The 16,378-nt window shown below is 37.8% G+C and overlaps 1 protein-coding gene across 1 annotated transcript in view; it reads right to left on the bottom strand.

Moving 5' to 3' along the window:
- Positions 1–16,378, bottom strand: part of VPS13B (vacuolar protein sorting 13 homolog B) — a 489,316-nt gene that overhangs the window by 206,436 nt on the left and 266,502 nt on the right. Inside the window, exons 24-25 of the mRNA XM_067290363.1 lie at positions 15,209–15,429; positions 10,173–10,379 (exon numbers count right to left, since the gene is read on the bottom strand). Coding sequence (XP_067146464.1) covers positions 10,173–10,379; positions 15,209–15,429 — 428 coding nt within the window. The remainder of the gene's footprint in view (positions 1–10,172; positions 10,380–15,208; positions 15,430–16,378) is intronic.

The raw sequence follows: 16,378 nt of genomic DNA, 5'->3' as shown, positions 1-16,378 counted from the left end.
ACATAGGCAGCCATAGGTACAATTAGCCCAGAAACTAAGACAAGACAAACACTGCTGCATATGAGAAGAGCCATCAAAATGAAGGGAATGTATGGATAGATCAGAAGTAGCTGGATAGACTCAAAAGAGTATGAGCAAAAATCATAAGAATGAGAGAAAGAACGCTTGTTTGTGTATGCATTTATTTGCATGTGCAGTGGAAGGAAGAGCGAGCAGTCATGGAGGGAGTTAAGGAGAAAAAGCTGGGAAAGAAGATTATAAACGTGCTTACAGAAAACAAGTTACAGAAACCAGGAATGTGTGGATGGGTGCACGGGCCTATTTCCTGCTGTGTATTTAATATTTAATAATGAAGTCTATCACAGCAGGATGTCTAACTGGAGAAACCTCATATGGCCAATCTCACCTGCATGCACCCAACTCCAGCACAAGTGGGGCACGGTGGAGCTATGGCATCCAATAAGATTTAAAAAAAAAAGAAAAAAAGGAGTGGTAGAACCTGCTACATGACAGATTAGTCAGGGCAGAGGTTAACTCCTTTCTGCCAACCTCTAAGTGACCCACAGTCCCTGTTTGCTTCCTCAACAAACCTTTCTGCCTCTTGCCAAACCTTTCACAAACTGTCCCGAGACTCCTACCTCTGAACACCGCTTACCACCCATGCCTTTGCAAGACATTTCCTAACATCTTCACAAAGACCGCTACTCTCTTCAGCGCCTCCTACAAGGCAGTACCGATTCTGCAACATATAAGGCAGATATCTTCAGGCTTTTCAGCACTGTAGGCGAAACTCCATTTTGTTTCTCCAAAATGCCCACTCCTGTCTTTGGAATAAGAAACTGGAGAAGGAATGAAAGCTGGGCGAGAAGCCTGGGGAGTGTCAGACCTGGCACTCTCCCAGCAGCTGGATGCGTGGAGAGAGAGCAGCCTCTTCTCCAGCACTAACCACCACTTATTCCCTCTGAGTCCTTAGATTGCAGCCTCCAGTATTAGGACAGGAACATATGCCAAGCAGTATCCCAGCCATTTTGCCATCCTCTGCCTATCGCTATCCACCCTCTTCCAACAGTAGCCTGTGTCCCTAGCCATCTGCTTTGCTTACTTGTAAAGCCATAAAAAGCAGGAGCAAAGACATTTACTTCTACAGCCAGAATGAACATAGTACTACAAGAATCCCGTCTCCCTCTTTAATCAGACCTCCCAGATGCCTCATCCGATTTCACGACCGACAAGGGCATCAGCAACTTCCATTTGGAGCCCTTTGATCTCTGCCTTCTGCAAATCCCATCCTTGTCATTTCTTTCCCGCAACTCATCCAAATGGTTTTGACACCGTCTTCCAATAACTTCCCGCACCTCCATAATTAACCTCTGAATGATTCCCCTAAAAGATCCTGTTTCTACTGTGGAGTTTCATTGTGTCTGGAATGACTTTTCTCATCAAACCTCGAATGCTCGAGAAATGTTGGAGTCAGAGGTTCTTGGAACAGGGGGGATCCCTCAAGCACGGCAGCTCCGAGGAAGCAGCCAGCCAAGGACAAGCTGCCGTTGCTAAGATCCTGAGATGCATTTCACAGAATATCAAGAAATGGAGGCCACTTAAAGGTCAAGGAAAGGGAGAAACAATACTTATTTAAACCTGAAAATGTGTTTATTTTCAGTTCAAATCAAAGTTCAAGCCAATGTTGACATTCTGTAGATTGATTTGCTCCTCTCCATTCATTTTATAAAAAGAATTTTCCCTTCTGTTTTTAGAGCTGGAGCATTTCTGAAGTTCTTTTTGTACTGCTGGCATGCTTCATTTGCCAAACTGTAATTCACAAACTGTGCTGGAGGGAGGCGGGTGAGAGACGGTCTCCTCCCCCCCCACATACACACCCTCGCTCTCCCACTGGATGTGCTCCAAAATGCTTTTTGTATGAAAATCAATTTTGTTCTAAAATTTTGGCAGATCTCTACATTTCAGAATAGTTTAAAAAAGCAGAAAACAATAGCAAATTAAACTTAAAGGGTATATTTAACAGAAAATACATACTGTCACCATGGCAAGTTTTGCATTTTATAATTTGGATCTATATTTTCATAATTTAGTGGGTTCATATGTTTCATGCATTTTGTTAACTTTTTTTCCACAAAAGCTGTTTTTGTTTAGTGGTTTGAGGATATAGATAACTTTGTGCTGTAGAAAACTGAGGCAATCATTTTCCCACACTTTTCTTTAAGCTTATTTTTCTGAAAATATAAAATGACTATGCTTTTCAAAGAATCAGCCTGTTAATCATTTTGGCACAAGGTTACATGTAACAGCATTTGTGAGATCCTTGAAGAACTGCATTTATCTAGCATAAACCCAGAGACATATAAAAAGTGAAGTAACTCAGGAATGTGCAATCAAATTTAAAAGCAGCAAACACTGAATTTTAGGGAATGTGGCCCCTACCAACTTCCAAGTCTATTAAACCTATAAAGCTTACGAAAAAACAGAGTTACAGGTACAGACCCAGATGTATCATCAGAAACTGCTTCCTCTTTTTCTAAATACATAATGCTTTGGAAGAGGCAGTATATCTGATACGCAATAACCAAAAAATGCACAGGCGGAGAAGACAGACCAAGATGCTCGCAGTTTCCTCTACTGTTGCTGGAGCTCAGCTTGCTCTGGCATAAGTCCGGTTGTGTTTATGCTTAAACTTGTGTGATTTGCAGATCCTTCTCACACTTAATTCCTATAGTATGTGGGTTGGCTTTATTAAAATCTACAGAAATAGCGTTTTAAGATGCAGGACAAAACTTCATTTAACACGCAAGTAAGGCTTACAGACACATATTTCTGGAAGCAAAGAGAAACACAAGACTTGAATTTCCAGATGTCAGATGGACACTGGCAATATAAAACACCACCACAGAAAAATAAGCATCTTTATCTCTAAAGCAAGCACCATGATCAGAAATAAAGGAACTGTGAATATCTGGACAGAGCTGGCACAACACAGGAATGTTTTCGCCGCAGAGTAGTTTGGGTGTTGGATGCCTGGCCTGGCAATTGGTAGGATTTTGGTGCCTCTTCCATGACAGGGCCTGCAAGTCCTAGCCACAACCTCGCTCGATATGCGTAGCTGTGCTCCGCGATTTTATATGCGGGTTACTGGTATTGCGGATCCTGTGTTAAGCTGAGGCTTACAGAGACATCCTCAGCTGCGTGTAGCCACGCTAGCGGAAGGGGTTGTCCGCAAACATTCCCACCTGCTGGTCGCCAGGTCCCGGCCAGACATTGCTGGCTCCTCCTATCTCCTAGCTCAGCAGTTCAAATTGAACGCTCTCTAAATTGTTCCACCGACCTAACATATGTGAACAGCCGGACTGGCCCTGTCTCTGTGGCCGCAGCTGTACATGAGCTCCTCTGAAGGCTGAAATTGCCCTATGGCTGTCCTGTGGGAGGTGGGAAAGGAAGGGACTGCATTTCTTCTTAGCCTTCTGGTAGTGGTACGGTATCCAGAACCACTGAGCAGAGTCACAAGGAGTGAAAAAAATGATAATCTGCAGTAGCTGAAGTCATTTTTTTAAATAAGCTCAAAGCCTTAGAAAATTTTTGCACTGAATAACTACGAAACTGAAGTGAGAAGAGAGACTGTGCTCTTGTTTCTCATGCAGTTTCAATTTTCAGTCTGGATTTTCAGCACCCAGCGTGGTATTGTTAAATATGTTTATATATTAATTTTCTGCTCTGTTTCCAGATCTACAGAAAAATCAAGCCAGAGTCAGAAACACTGAACTATTTTCCCACAACTTCTCATGCCAAGTCCTAAAATATACAATTTAATTCTTTCACCAATTGTTGCAAATTGACCAATATACCAAGTTTATTTTTTTAGTAGAATTTATCTTTGTTCATCAGGAAGAACCAAACATACGAGGCCTTCATCCAAGGCCTGCCTAAAGCTCCGGGATGATCACAGTTTGGCCACACTACTGCTATGCCTTATCAAAATAACTTCTGCGTTCTTGCTCAATCACAGAGCTTCCCCAAGGACTAAACACTTCTACCACTGTTTGTACTTAAGTAAACAGTAACAAGTGGCCTGTTGTAGTCTGTACTACCTTTGCTCTTGCTGTTCCAAAGCCGGGGTGGTAAAAATGATTAACTGTTTCCAACCCCCCAGTACTTAAGCCTCTCACTCATGTTTCCCCAGCTGACTACCACCCAGACTGAAATTCAGGAAGCTAGGTAGCTTTATCTGCATATGACTGCGGTGCTCACTATCAACTTGTCAGCATGAAAAGAATTACACGCAGCTTAAAATATAAATCATCCGCAGATCATATAAACAAATTACTTCTTTTGCTTTTTAATACAAACAGTTCTGAGAATTTGCTTTCTTCCTATTCATTTATAGTAAGGCTGTCGCACTTGAAAGAAGCTTTAAAAATAATCATTTGTCTCCCACAGAACAGAATAGCACATTAACGGCAACATCTCTGAAGTTAAAAAAAAAAAAAAAAAAAGTGTACCTATTGCAGGGAGGTATTTTTTGTTTGACAGACTTTAAGATTTCAAATATAAAAACTGTAGAAACATATAAACTAAACACAAACTCTGATAAACAAAACACAAACAAGATTTCTCAAACTCTTGGGAAACCTCTCTAAGTCAAACCTGTAGAAATACATACTATTACTCTATATACTTCATTGTTGGTAGTCTGCAATGATGACTACAAAAATATATAGCTGCATGCTGAAATCGTGGCTGATGCATTCCATTTTTATATATTACGTCCTCCATTTCTTGCATTAAAAACATTAGTGTTACAACAGTCTAAAAATAAGTTACAATTTACAAATATAGGCTGGTATTTTTCAAATCAAACAAAATGGATCTAGCTTTGTTCCCACTGACTTCATTGTGAGTAGAGTTAGGCCAATATTAACTACCCTGAAATTTCTAAAGATCAAACTATGAACTATGAGTATGCAATACTAGCATTTTAGAGAGTGTAAAGAAATTAAGCATACCATATTTAAAAAAATGAAAATAAAAGTATTTTTCAATTTTTAGAAAAAGTATTTGCAGGTTCTTTGCAGATCTGCGAGTATCATGACAGCAATCAAGCAAACGTTTGTTGGTATTAGCTCTCCCGGCCACTGAGTGCCTGCTCTAAAACTGCCTCCTGTGCTTTTATTGCTCCCTTGATGGAATTCAGACACTGTGGGAAAGGAAGGGAGTAGTTCAGTTCAAACCAGGAGCAAAACCACAGACAGGGATAAAACAGACTTAAGGTAAAAGGTGAAATGCTGCTCCAAACATCTCAGCTGTCTTCCCAAAGCTGCCTCCACCTTCCCTTTCCCCTCTCCCATTTGCGGAAAGAATGCCTTTTGCAGTCATCCTCCCCTTCCACGCAGCTTCACTTCTTTTCAGTTGTTCAACTTTCCCAACGTCCCAGTTCCTACGATCTCAGTTTCTGTGAGGTATTAAAGATAACTTCTGCCTTCCCCTCCCCAAACACCACCCATCTCTCCCCATGACTCTCAGACTTCCTACATGAGCCTGAGGGGTGCTTGAAGAACACTATGATGTACGGAGCTGGTGGGCACTAGGTTCCTCTGAGCACCTACCTACCTCCTTTCCCACTTCTTGAAATTAAAATGATTTCTTCACAAGGTACTCTGAAAAATACTCAGCCCTCAACTGTACTTTGGCAGAAGGTAATACAATTTGGTTTCACAATACTAGCTTTGATTTCACCAGAGGGGCTCTTGCAAACAGAAACAGGCTCTCTAGATAAAAAGTCTTATGTCTAAGATAGATTGTTATATACAATGATCCATATTTGGATGAACTGTGGAGGACTAAATCTTCACACTAGACCCAGAAGAAAAACTTGGCCTTGCTGGCAAGAGTATAGTATAGCAGACTGACATCTGCAGCCCATTAGGCAATCTGACGGGTAGAACTAGCTGCTGTACTTCACAGGAGACAAACCAATAAAAAGTCTGTCTGCGTTTCTTGTCTACAAGGCCTGCTGACTTTCTTTGCCTACTTTTGGGGCGGGAGAGTAGCTGCACAGCATTTCCTCTCAGTATAGGTGCCTCTCAGATGCTCCCCTGCATCTATATGGGGAAACTGTGCATATTGAATATACTAAGGAAGTTACTTTTATTCAAATAGAGTCTGTATAGACTATGACTGAGGTTTCAGTAAAATAAAAGCGGTCCTAAGCGGCAGTTGGAGACAGCAGAAGGGATCAGATCCTCTCTCTCATCTTCAAATCCTACCCTCTACAGCTAAAGGAGAAGTAGGATTTTGTGATCACACAAACTATGGCAAAATTTTATTTTTTCTTTTGGTATGCTGATTGTAATTAAATCAGCAAGAGGAAACAGGAAACTAAGTGATTACTTATTCTCAGAGGACAAACAACTTTTACTGGTTAAAAAGAATGAGGGAGAACATTTCCTAGCTAACATTTCAATACATGTGTTTTTAAATTCTCAACAGTCCTTACCTTAAAGGACAGGTCAGCAACCATGTCATTGTAATGAAAACCTAGCTTGTACTTTGATACTAGGAAATATGTTGAATAAGTTCAGAGACAGCCACCAACTGCAGAAGAGAATGTGTTTTGGAGATACTGCCAACCATTATGTTACAAATTATTTAATTTATATTGTCTCAAATAGTTTACTAGAAATGTGAGAAGAAAATATGGTTCCTTTTACTATTTCTCACTGGTTGGCCAAGGGTGTTTTTCCTCTTCCCCTTCCCCACCCCCAAGAGTACTACAACCTCCTTTTTCAACACGGACCTCAGGACTGTGCACGGTCTCAGGAGCAATGTTCATAGCTGCTTCTCACATAACAATCTGCACAAGTTCATTCATTGTACAGCTTCAAAACAGTTTGAGATTTATTATTATTTTTTATTTATGACTATCACTGAGCCAAAGATTTAAAAGAAAATGTCAGATAAACTGATTGCTGCATTGATTTAAAATGGTGATAGACAGCTTAATATCATTTTCCCTATGGTTTATTATTAACCCGTTTGGAACAGCTTACTTTGTTTATATAAACAAGAACACATGAACTTGGTCATCCTCCTAGGTAATTCATCTCACTCCAACTGGTAGCTTGACATAGATTTAGTTTTAAGAGAGAAGGAATAACTTTTTTTTTCCCCTCAGCCTTTAAATACAAGAAAGCATTAGGTCAAGACATTCTTTGATGTTACACCCCATAACAGTCAAATCATTTAGATGAATCCCCCACGAGGTATCAGAGTTCTTTTGCTCCTTACAGTCTCACTAGCTTTCAAGAAACTACCAGACTGATATTCAAGGTAGGGTCCAAGAATAAACAAGGACTCTCAAATTCCCAGAAATGACAGCACCCACAAAAAAATACAGCATTTTTGTAGCTACCAGTCTTACAGGAATCCAAACTCTGACTTGACTTCCCATGACAAAGATTCTCTCCATATCTTTTTTCAACCATAGTACTTCAAAACCCTTCCCTTTCTTTTCTTTACTGTTAATTAAAACACTCACACACCCTACATATTGTTTAGAATTTGTCTCAATAGACATAATATGCCCACCTACTTAACAAGAAATGGAACCCAATTTTCCTAACTACTGAGCAAAAAATATTACCCTCCTACTTGAATAACTCTGTCAATCTCTTCCTGAAACAATATCAGATCTCACCTTCTAATTCTCAGTTTCAATTGCTAACGAAGAACTTCCTGCAGTCTCATGTATCTAGCCATGTGTATGTTCTCCCACCTCAGTGTTGCCATTACAGCAATGAAATCTGCCTCAGGATGCTCTGCCATTTATGCACTTGCATCTTCCCCATGCTGGCTCTTCCTCGCCTTCCTGCTCCAGACAAGGCAGAGCACCTTGGGCTGAGAGCACGCACTGAGATGTTGGACAGGTTCGATTCCTCGCTCTTCCAGTGAGATGAACTATGGCTTTTTGCAAGCACTTTTTCCTGTTTGTACCTTTTCTCCCCTTTCATACCTTAAATAACAATATTGCCAGAGCAGGGTCAATTTTTTTAAATTTGTACTATCTAGCAAAATGATACATTTCTTTGAAAGCAATTTTCAAATATCAGTTGTAAAGTGCTGTCAATTCTAAGTCCCCTATTGTGAAAAAAATCCAATATTAATGCCATGTGTTTTAATATATTAACTTTCTATTCTAACAAGATTGAAATGATGATCTTAGCTTCAGAGAGGAAAATGCTCAACACAAATTCTAGTATTGTCCTTTGTTGGCTAACTCACCAAACTTCGTTAGGTCTATATTGCCAAAATAATCTTGGTAACGTATGGATTAAAACAACTACTGAATCAGTTTCAAGTAAGGCTCTAAGTACAGCATGTACTCTAAATACTGCTGTCTATATAGAGGGTCAAAACCAAATTGATACTTATAAAGTTGGTGGTTTCTGATTTTAATAAGAAAGGAATTTGTTGCCAGTAGGTGAACAAAATACTAGTTTTGGGGCCATAATGTCTTCTTACTGTTATTGCTTATCTTCAATTTGGTACCCGTGACTAGATTTTTCACAACAGAGATCACACAAACATATAGAACCACACCAAAACCCAGGCAAGTCAAATAATTTAGAAATGAGTATTTTAGTGAAATGACTTAACAATTGAAACTATCTCAAACACCTTTTAATGATTGTCACTTCTGTGTGTGTGTGTGTGTGTGTGTGTGTGTGTGTGTGTGTGTGATGCACACAGAAAGTAAGCAATGGCAATCACCAATTCAGTCTCTCCAAAACCTAGAATTAATACAAACTACGCATAGGGTTAAAGCAATCCTGGCCAAACGCTGAACTATTTAATTGCAGCCAGAGTTGCCAGTGCTCCATATTTGCCTGTGTCCCAGACCTGATCTACAACATGCTCCCAAATCAACAGGCTTGTCTGGAGAATGAAAACGAGTCTCTTCGGAGCAATGTCCCCACATTCTCATTGCTTTATGTTAAGACTCAAGCATTGCATATATATGATATAGTACTGGTATAGCCTCATCTTATGCATTTACCGATCTCTCCTGGAGCACAAGGAAGGCCAACTAATTAATCTAACTAATTAATCTAACTAGGAAGGTTGACAGGGACACTAAGAAAATCACAAATATGACGCCTATCCCGTTGCACAGCCTCTTGTGGCCACAGATTCCACTACATCAGCCACCTGGTGCCACCTAGCTAATGACTCGGAGATGAAGTTCAACACTGCTTTCCTGCTGATAAAGAACCAGGCTCCTCTCAGCAGTATGGCAAAGAAGCAGAACACCTTTCCATGCCTCAAAATAGTATTTTACAGTTTTAGGCACATGTAGGGATTAAGATCAGTTACTAGTTTGCTCCAGTCAGTTACACAGTGCTGAAAATTATGGAAGCAGAAATAAAATACATAAAACCAAGTAGCCAATCTTTCTCATGTTGGAAGCTGCACACCGAAATCCACATGGGACTGAGTTACAAAAAATTCCTGAGACACTCGAGAGCTGGGAAAGGTGAAGGCCCAGAGCTACAGAAGTGGTTCAGAGATGGAGCATGACGACAGCAGGATGGAGCTGGGTGGGAGCATGCAACTGGGTGACCCCTGGCACCGGCCTCAGGACCTCCACTGTCCCCGTATCTCTCCCAGCTTGCCAATAGAGACTACACACACAGCAGCTCCAGACAGCACGGGCGTCCTACTGACTGGCTCCACATGACTGGCTGACCACCAAAGCTACTTTGGATGACTCACAAGCCACAAGCAGCACAAGTGCCACAGGCATTTCAAAACCACCAGTTACTACTCTTTCTTATAATTCTGGACTTGAAAACTGCCTTATACTTCTGGACTTGAAAACACTAGCTACAATTTTCTTACAGGAGTTATTATTAATTTGTTTCTAAGAGAAATGATCCAGACAAATAATAAACATAGGAGCACTACTGCAATCATTTTCTTTTTCTCCTTCCTCTCTTCCCCTCTTCCCCCAAATTGAGTAATACAATATCCGTCATCAGATGATCATGAGCAAAGATACTTTGTATAGGGACGCTACTACTCTTCCTTAATCCTTTTGATTCTTACTTGACTACACACCACATCTTGTAGGTCAGTATTCACATAACACATCTTTTAAGAAAGCCTACCTCTGTAGTGGTCCCAATGTCAGCAGATGGGCTGTATGTGCTGGTATCTGGTGGAGCTGTACCAACACTACTTTTAATTGGAGAGCTAGGAGGAACAGGTCCTGTCATGGGTTCAGTATGGACAGAAGATTGATAAAGAATTCCTTTCTTCTGAATTTTATTCCAAACTTTACTTGCAATCTCTGCCAGTTCATACAGAAGCTGCACCTAAAAGAAATGTTTTTTTTTTAAGATGAATTTTTCCATAATAAGGTAAAGGAAAATCATCAAAATCAAAGTCCTCCACTGAGACTTAAAATACAGCAGAACTGAGAGTCTCACATTGCAATTAAATTAATTAACAAGTTATGCTATAGTGATTTTGATCAGAAATCTGTGTTTCTCTCAACATATAGTATGTAGTTCATAAAAATATAACCAATAACCTGGTCTTGTAAAACTTTTACTAACACATTTTAACAGTAAAAAAAAAATCTAATTTCTGGTATATTTCATATGTACGGATACTACAGTTTCTATTAAAATCCCCAAAAAAGGAAAATATGTAAAAATAAACATTATAAAATATTAAGAACGTAAAAATTACTCATTTTCAATAGTAATAAAATAGTGATCCCATGCAGCATATGTAACTGTTCTATGTAGTAGAAAGAACATCCACTATCAAACTCAATAGTTTCCTGGGATATGTCATACCAATATTCAGAAAACATACTGTTTAACTTGCACATTGTTTGACTCAGTTCTAAGATATTTACACAAGCTTTTGTAAATAAGCATTAATCATGGAATTTGTATGACAACATATTGCCATATACTGTATAAAACAAGCTCAGGGAAAACTGCAAACAATATATAAGCAGATCCACAGCTGGATACCATACCCAACTTGCCATTATAAAAAATGGAAATTCTCATATTTATAAGAACTTTAAGCCTCAGGACACATCTACTCTCTGAAGCTGGCTTCTTATGTGGGCAGAACAGATGCAGAAAAACACTGCTGTCAATCTACATTTGATATAAAACAGTACTTGATTTTGTGCGTGAGAATGTGTGATGAAGTCTCAAAGAACATGCTACAGTCCTTTCTTAAGAGGTGAGGTGCTGGAATTTTATAAAAACCTTCTTAATTCATCTTGGATTTTCTTTTGAAGTTTCAAGGCTTACACTGAGCAGGTCATATACTCTTGACAGAATTTTTTCTTACAGGAGATAAACCTCTCTATTTTTTTGTCTTCATGCATGAAGTAATCGACAGACAAACATTACTGCTAGTTGTTTCACTTACAGCGAAAACTTACTTTAGTTACACTTTAAAAGGGTTTGCGTCTGTAGTGCAGTGGTAGTCTTTAAATTATTAATTACAAACTTCCAGGTTTTCCTGAGCTACTAATAACGTCCATCTGATTGATTGAGTAGTATAATATTAATTGGTGCTGATACTTTGCTGGCAAAACAATCTCTAGAAAATTAATAGGATACGGGCACATATCCAAATCATAGATGCTTGCAACCTCCCCTCCATCAAAATATTTATTGGTCAAGAGACTAAAGGCTAATTTAAGCTATGCTTGTTCTAAGGAAGCAAGGCTTCCAAAAAGCCTTCCATTTAATTATGCCATGGTGCATAAAGGCACAAAGTAACATGAATGAAGAAATGATGCAACTTCTGTGTTTACATGCATGCTCATACACAAGCTGAAGAGGTACAGTAATACCTTAATACTTAATAATCCCCTACTGAAGAATTTGGACCTAAATATGATAGCAACAGTTGCAGTCATTAAAGTTAATAATTATTTATGTTTTCAGGGTTTTTTTTGTAATTCCCCAGGCTAGAATCTTTGCAGCCACTCTGAAAGAGCTGCTATTTCAGATAGCAATATCCATCTCTCTGAACAATGCCAGAAACCAGACAGCCAATTAGTATTAACCTAATAGTCTACCCTGCTCCAAAATTAGAGACAAAACAACATGGAGAACGTTCACTAAGAAAAATTACACAACTAGAGGAAGATGATTTTCATGAAGACATGTTAAAGAGCAGAAAATACAAAAAAAAAAAAAAAAAAAAAAATCCAGCAAAACCTCCTAAAAGCATAAGTGAGACACATTTTTAGGTGTAAATAAACTTCAAATCTTTAAAGGGGAGCTGAAGCTGTATCTTTGTTTTTTTAATATATTTCATTGTATTTCAATGGTTATTAATCATTAAAATGGAAGGATTTCTATTTATCATGCTGGTTACATTTTTTCAGGTGAGTAGCCTTCCTGTTCTGAAAATCCATTCCTGATTATATCAGAAGAGCTAACATAAGTGCAAGGTCTCCTTTTTTAGAATTATTTTTGAGCATAACAGTAAATATATGATTATTATTTTTAGTACCCTTTATTCAAAAGAAAAAAAAAAGTGTAACAAAGTATGAACAACACTGCCACTATTTGTTACAAAAATTTTCCCTCTCTCTACACTGCTTCCACTTCCTCCCCAGCAAAACCACACATAACTCAGTAAGACCTCACTGCCCACTTGGCAAAATCTGTACTTTCCAGAAAAATAGTAAAATCAATATGTTACAGTATTTTGTTTTCAAAAAATAACATTAACACAAAATTGAGAACAATACAATAAAAGGTGAAATCCTGACAATTTTGCATGCTGAAAGTATCTATTGATTTTAGAGGGGTAGGACCATCAGAACATGTTTTCATATTAAATCATAAGAGTTATATAGTGAAATACTTCACCTTTGTTACCATTTAACAAATTCACTAAGTATCACCTAATTTAAAGCTGTCATCTATAGACAAAATACAGTCTGTCATTCTAAAAAATCAAATTTCATAGTTACTCTATTGTGAATTTATAAATATCAGATGCTGTTTATGTAACTGTGTTTTCCGTCTTCTGTTCTTGAACATCTGGTAAAAAAATAAAATAAATAAAAGGCTCTTTTACTTTTTTTCCTTTTGCTTGAGCAAAGTAGGGAAAAAGGACAACTCCAGAAGCTTGCTAACTTGAATAATTTGTCTTTATCTTTTTGGTCATTATAATACTTCAATAAGTGAATAAAATCACAGTATACACATAGAGAAAAAATTTGGTCTGATATTCCACTGCACAAATTCATTGTAACATTTGAATATAGTCAGCATTTTGATTCACATGGAGCTTACAATCTGAATTTTTTAGTGGAAATATTTTCTTACAATTTGCAAAACAAACTATTGGATCACAATTTGTCTGGAAAGCTCCAAAAAAGTATTTTAGTTACTGTACTGTTTTTCCTTTTAATTTTGCAACTCAAATTCAGAAAAAGTTTCCCTTTAAAAAAATAATTCCATTTTGCTTATAAACTAATACTATCAATGTATCACATGTATTAACCATGATTAATATTTTTGGACATTAAAAAAAAATCAGAGTTGATCAAACTAGTTGCTGGAATTTCACTGAACATGTACCAATCAAATGTAACAAACTATTTTCCTATATGAATATCTAGGAAATATTTTCTAATTCTGTGGGTAGCTGCAATATCAATATGAATTCTTTACAGTTCTAAGAAAATTAATATAGAATAAGGCAGGACTCCACAGGCTGTGAAATTATAACACATGAATCTATTGAAAATTATGGAAATACCACAAGGTTGCAAAGTGAAGCTTTCAAAAGTCTTGAAATGTAAAAAGTAAAATTGTCAGCAAAATCATAATTCTGCCATTTCCTGCTCACACATTGAATGACATGACAACAACCTTTTATATGTGCAAGCACCCCAGTAATGCAGATTTACAAGCCTGAGTAGACTTTGTTGAGGCTGCTCAATTTTAAATTTTAATTTGCCATGTCCAGTGTGTAATCTCACACTAGCCAACCCTCTTACTACAGAGTTTGAGCGCACTTACTAGAGAAGACAATGACATATAGAAAATGACTCAAAACTAACTTGGATGGAGGGCAGTGAATGGGCAGGACACACACATTGATATGATAAAATAAAGAAATAGTTTCACAGTTTAAAACACTTGTTTCATTCATAGAACATGGAATAAGGCAAGGGAAAAATAACACGCGACTGAGAAATATATCGTAATGAGTACACACAAGGGACAACATTAAACTTACAGCAGCCACCTTAGCTTTAGCATTCTCAGACTTAGGTCATAGGTCCGTAAATCTTTTATAAATGTGATGCATTGTTTATGAGATAAAAGATACAATATTTTGTGTTCTTCTCTTTTCTTTCTATTAAATGAAGAAATAAATAGTCCATTTTGTCCGTCACGTCCTCTGAAGAATCCTACATACGGCTAATGCTTTGGAGCAAACAGCATATGAATGCTGTGCCTTATTCAGACCTAAGCAGATCTGTAATTCCCGAGAACAAGAGTGCTGTTTCCAACACCACTGTTGCTCATATGTTGCAATTGTCATGAAAATATTATTTAAGTTACAGTAGACATTACTCAAAATTTTGCAAAGAAAACCTACGATGTAGGACTAAAGAAAACTTGATCCAACTCAGAAAAATGCAGGGTGCAGTCTTAGAAAATCTAGCAACCTTTTTGTCTTTTAATAAACACGTATGAGATGATAACTTTTATTTATATATATCAGTTTTTTTTCTTACAAAATTACCATTGTATGCCTGCAAAACATTTCATGTTTGAAGAAATGTTATTTCTGTGAGAATATGATAAAAAATTGCATTAAACCATTCCAATATAAGAATCCAGAGTAACAGCAGAACAGTACTATAGCATTTAACGGTACATCTGCAATTCATTTCATTCCATCAGCCAAAAGATGCATTTATACTGTAGCTATTACATTTTGAGAAGAGTTTAAATTACAAAACTTGAGAGAGCTTCAAAGCAAATCTTAATCTAAGCACCTTGATCTTGATGGCCCAGTTAAAAAAAAATTAAGATGTTTAATAGAAGAGAACCTCTTCAACAAAATGCAGAACAATTGTACTTAAATCAAGTTATTTTTAATTTCCTTTCATAAATCAATTAAATGTACCAACCTGTGGGTTCGAGCATTTTATTTCAAGGGACTCAAGGTCGACATGGAGGCAGACGACAAACGAGTGTCTGGATTCTGGCCCTGAAGCAAGCAGTTTCTGTGAAGTAACAGCTAAAGTAGAAGTACAGCCCATTGGTTCCACTAAATTTAGTGTCATCTGTTGTCCAAGAAGAGTATATATACTGAAATGATGCAGACTGATTGTCCAAGGAAAGGAATCACCTAATCATTAAAAAGAGGGAAAACAGTTAAATTCCATAATAAATACGAGGTCATAAGTTTTTTCAGAACTCAGTAAAGGCCTTATCCTAGACCCAAGGCACATGCCTTCAATGGCCATTAAATTATTCCCAAACTCTCAAAAATATCCTTCAACTATCAATTCCATTCTACACCTGGAAATCTAGAAAATAGCAATAATTTTTTTCGGTTTCTTAAAAATTGAAATCCTTTGGGAACTTTAACTTCACACTGTGAATAAATGTGTCCAACACAGCATTAAAAGAGCATATTTTTTACTTTATTTTATTTTCAGAAACTTTGAATTCAACATACGCTTGGCAAACATTTTTTACTGTCTTAGGTCCATTTAACCAAGAAATCTGAACTACCACCTTTCCTCAAACTGAGGAGTATCCTATCCTGAAACACTCCCCACTTATATCAGCATATGGGTGGCAGAGGCAGTTCCTTACAACAGACACTCTATAATTTATACATTTTTTCAGGTTTTAATACTAAAAGGAACAATTATCTTCCTTCTGAAAATTTACAGCTTGGACCTCAACAGAATAGTGCCTTGAGATAAAGCCGATCCCAAAGCACTGCTCAGGTAAGTGAGACCTTGACCACATCTGTCCAGGTTTGATTAGATTAATCCTGTAGGAGCAGGAAAACAAAGAAGCAATAGATGAACTTTTTAATGTAATTACTGCTGCCTTCACACTTTGGTAATACATTTGGGGTGGGAAACTAGGGGGTGGCAGAAACCATGGTGACAACTGCCAATTCGCCTTAGATATGGAGGAAATCCAAGAGACTTGCCCAGGGCTATATGACTACAGCAAGGCCATTGGTGGCTTATGTTGACAATCTAACACAGAAAGAAATGGGGAAAACAACAGCCCCTCGGAGGGCAGGGAGAGAAGGCAGAGCCGACACCTCCAAGCCG

This window comes from Apteryx mantelli, chromosome 2 (assembly GCF_036417845.1).
Source record: "Apteryx mantelli isolate bAptMan1 chromosome 2, bAptMan1.hap1, whole genome shotgun sequence".
Taxonomy (NCBI): domain Eukaryota; kingdom Metazoa; phylum Chordata; class Aves; order Apterygiformes; family Apterygidae; genus Apteryx; species Apteryx mantelli.
Note: the sequence above shows the minus strand (reverse complement) of the source record. Positions and strands in the feature narration are given on the sequence as shown.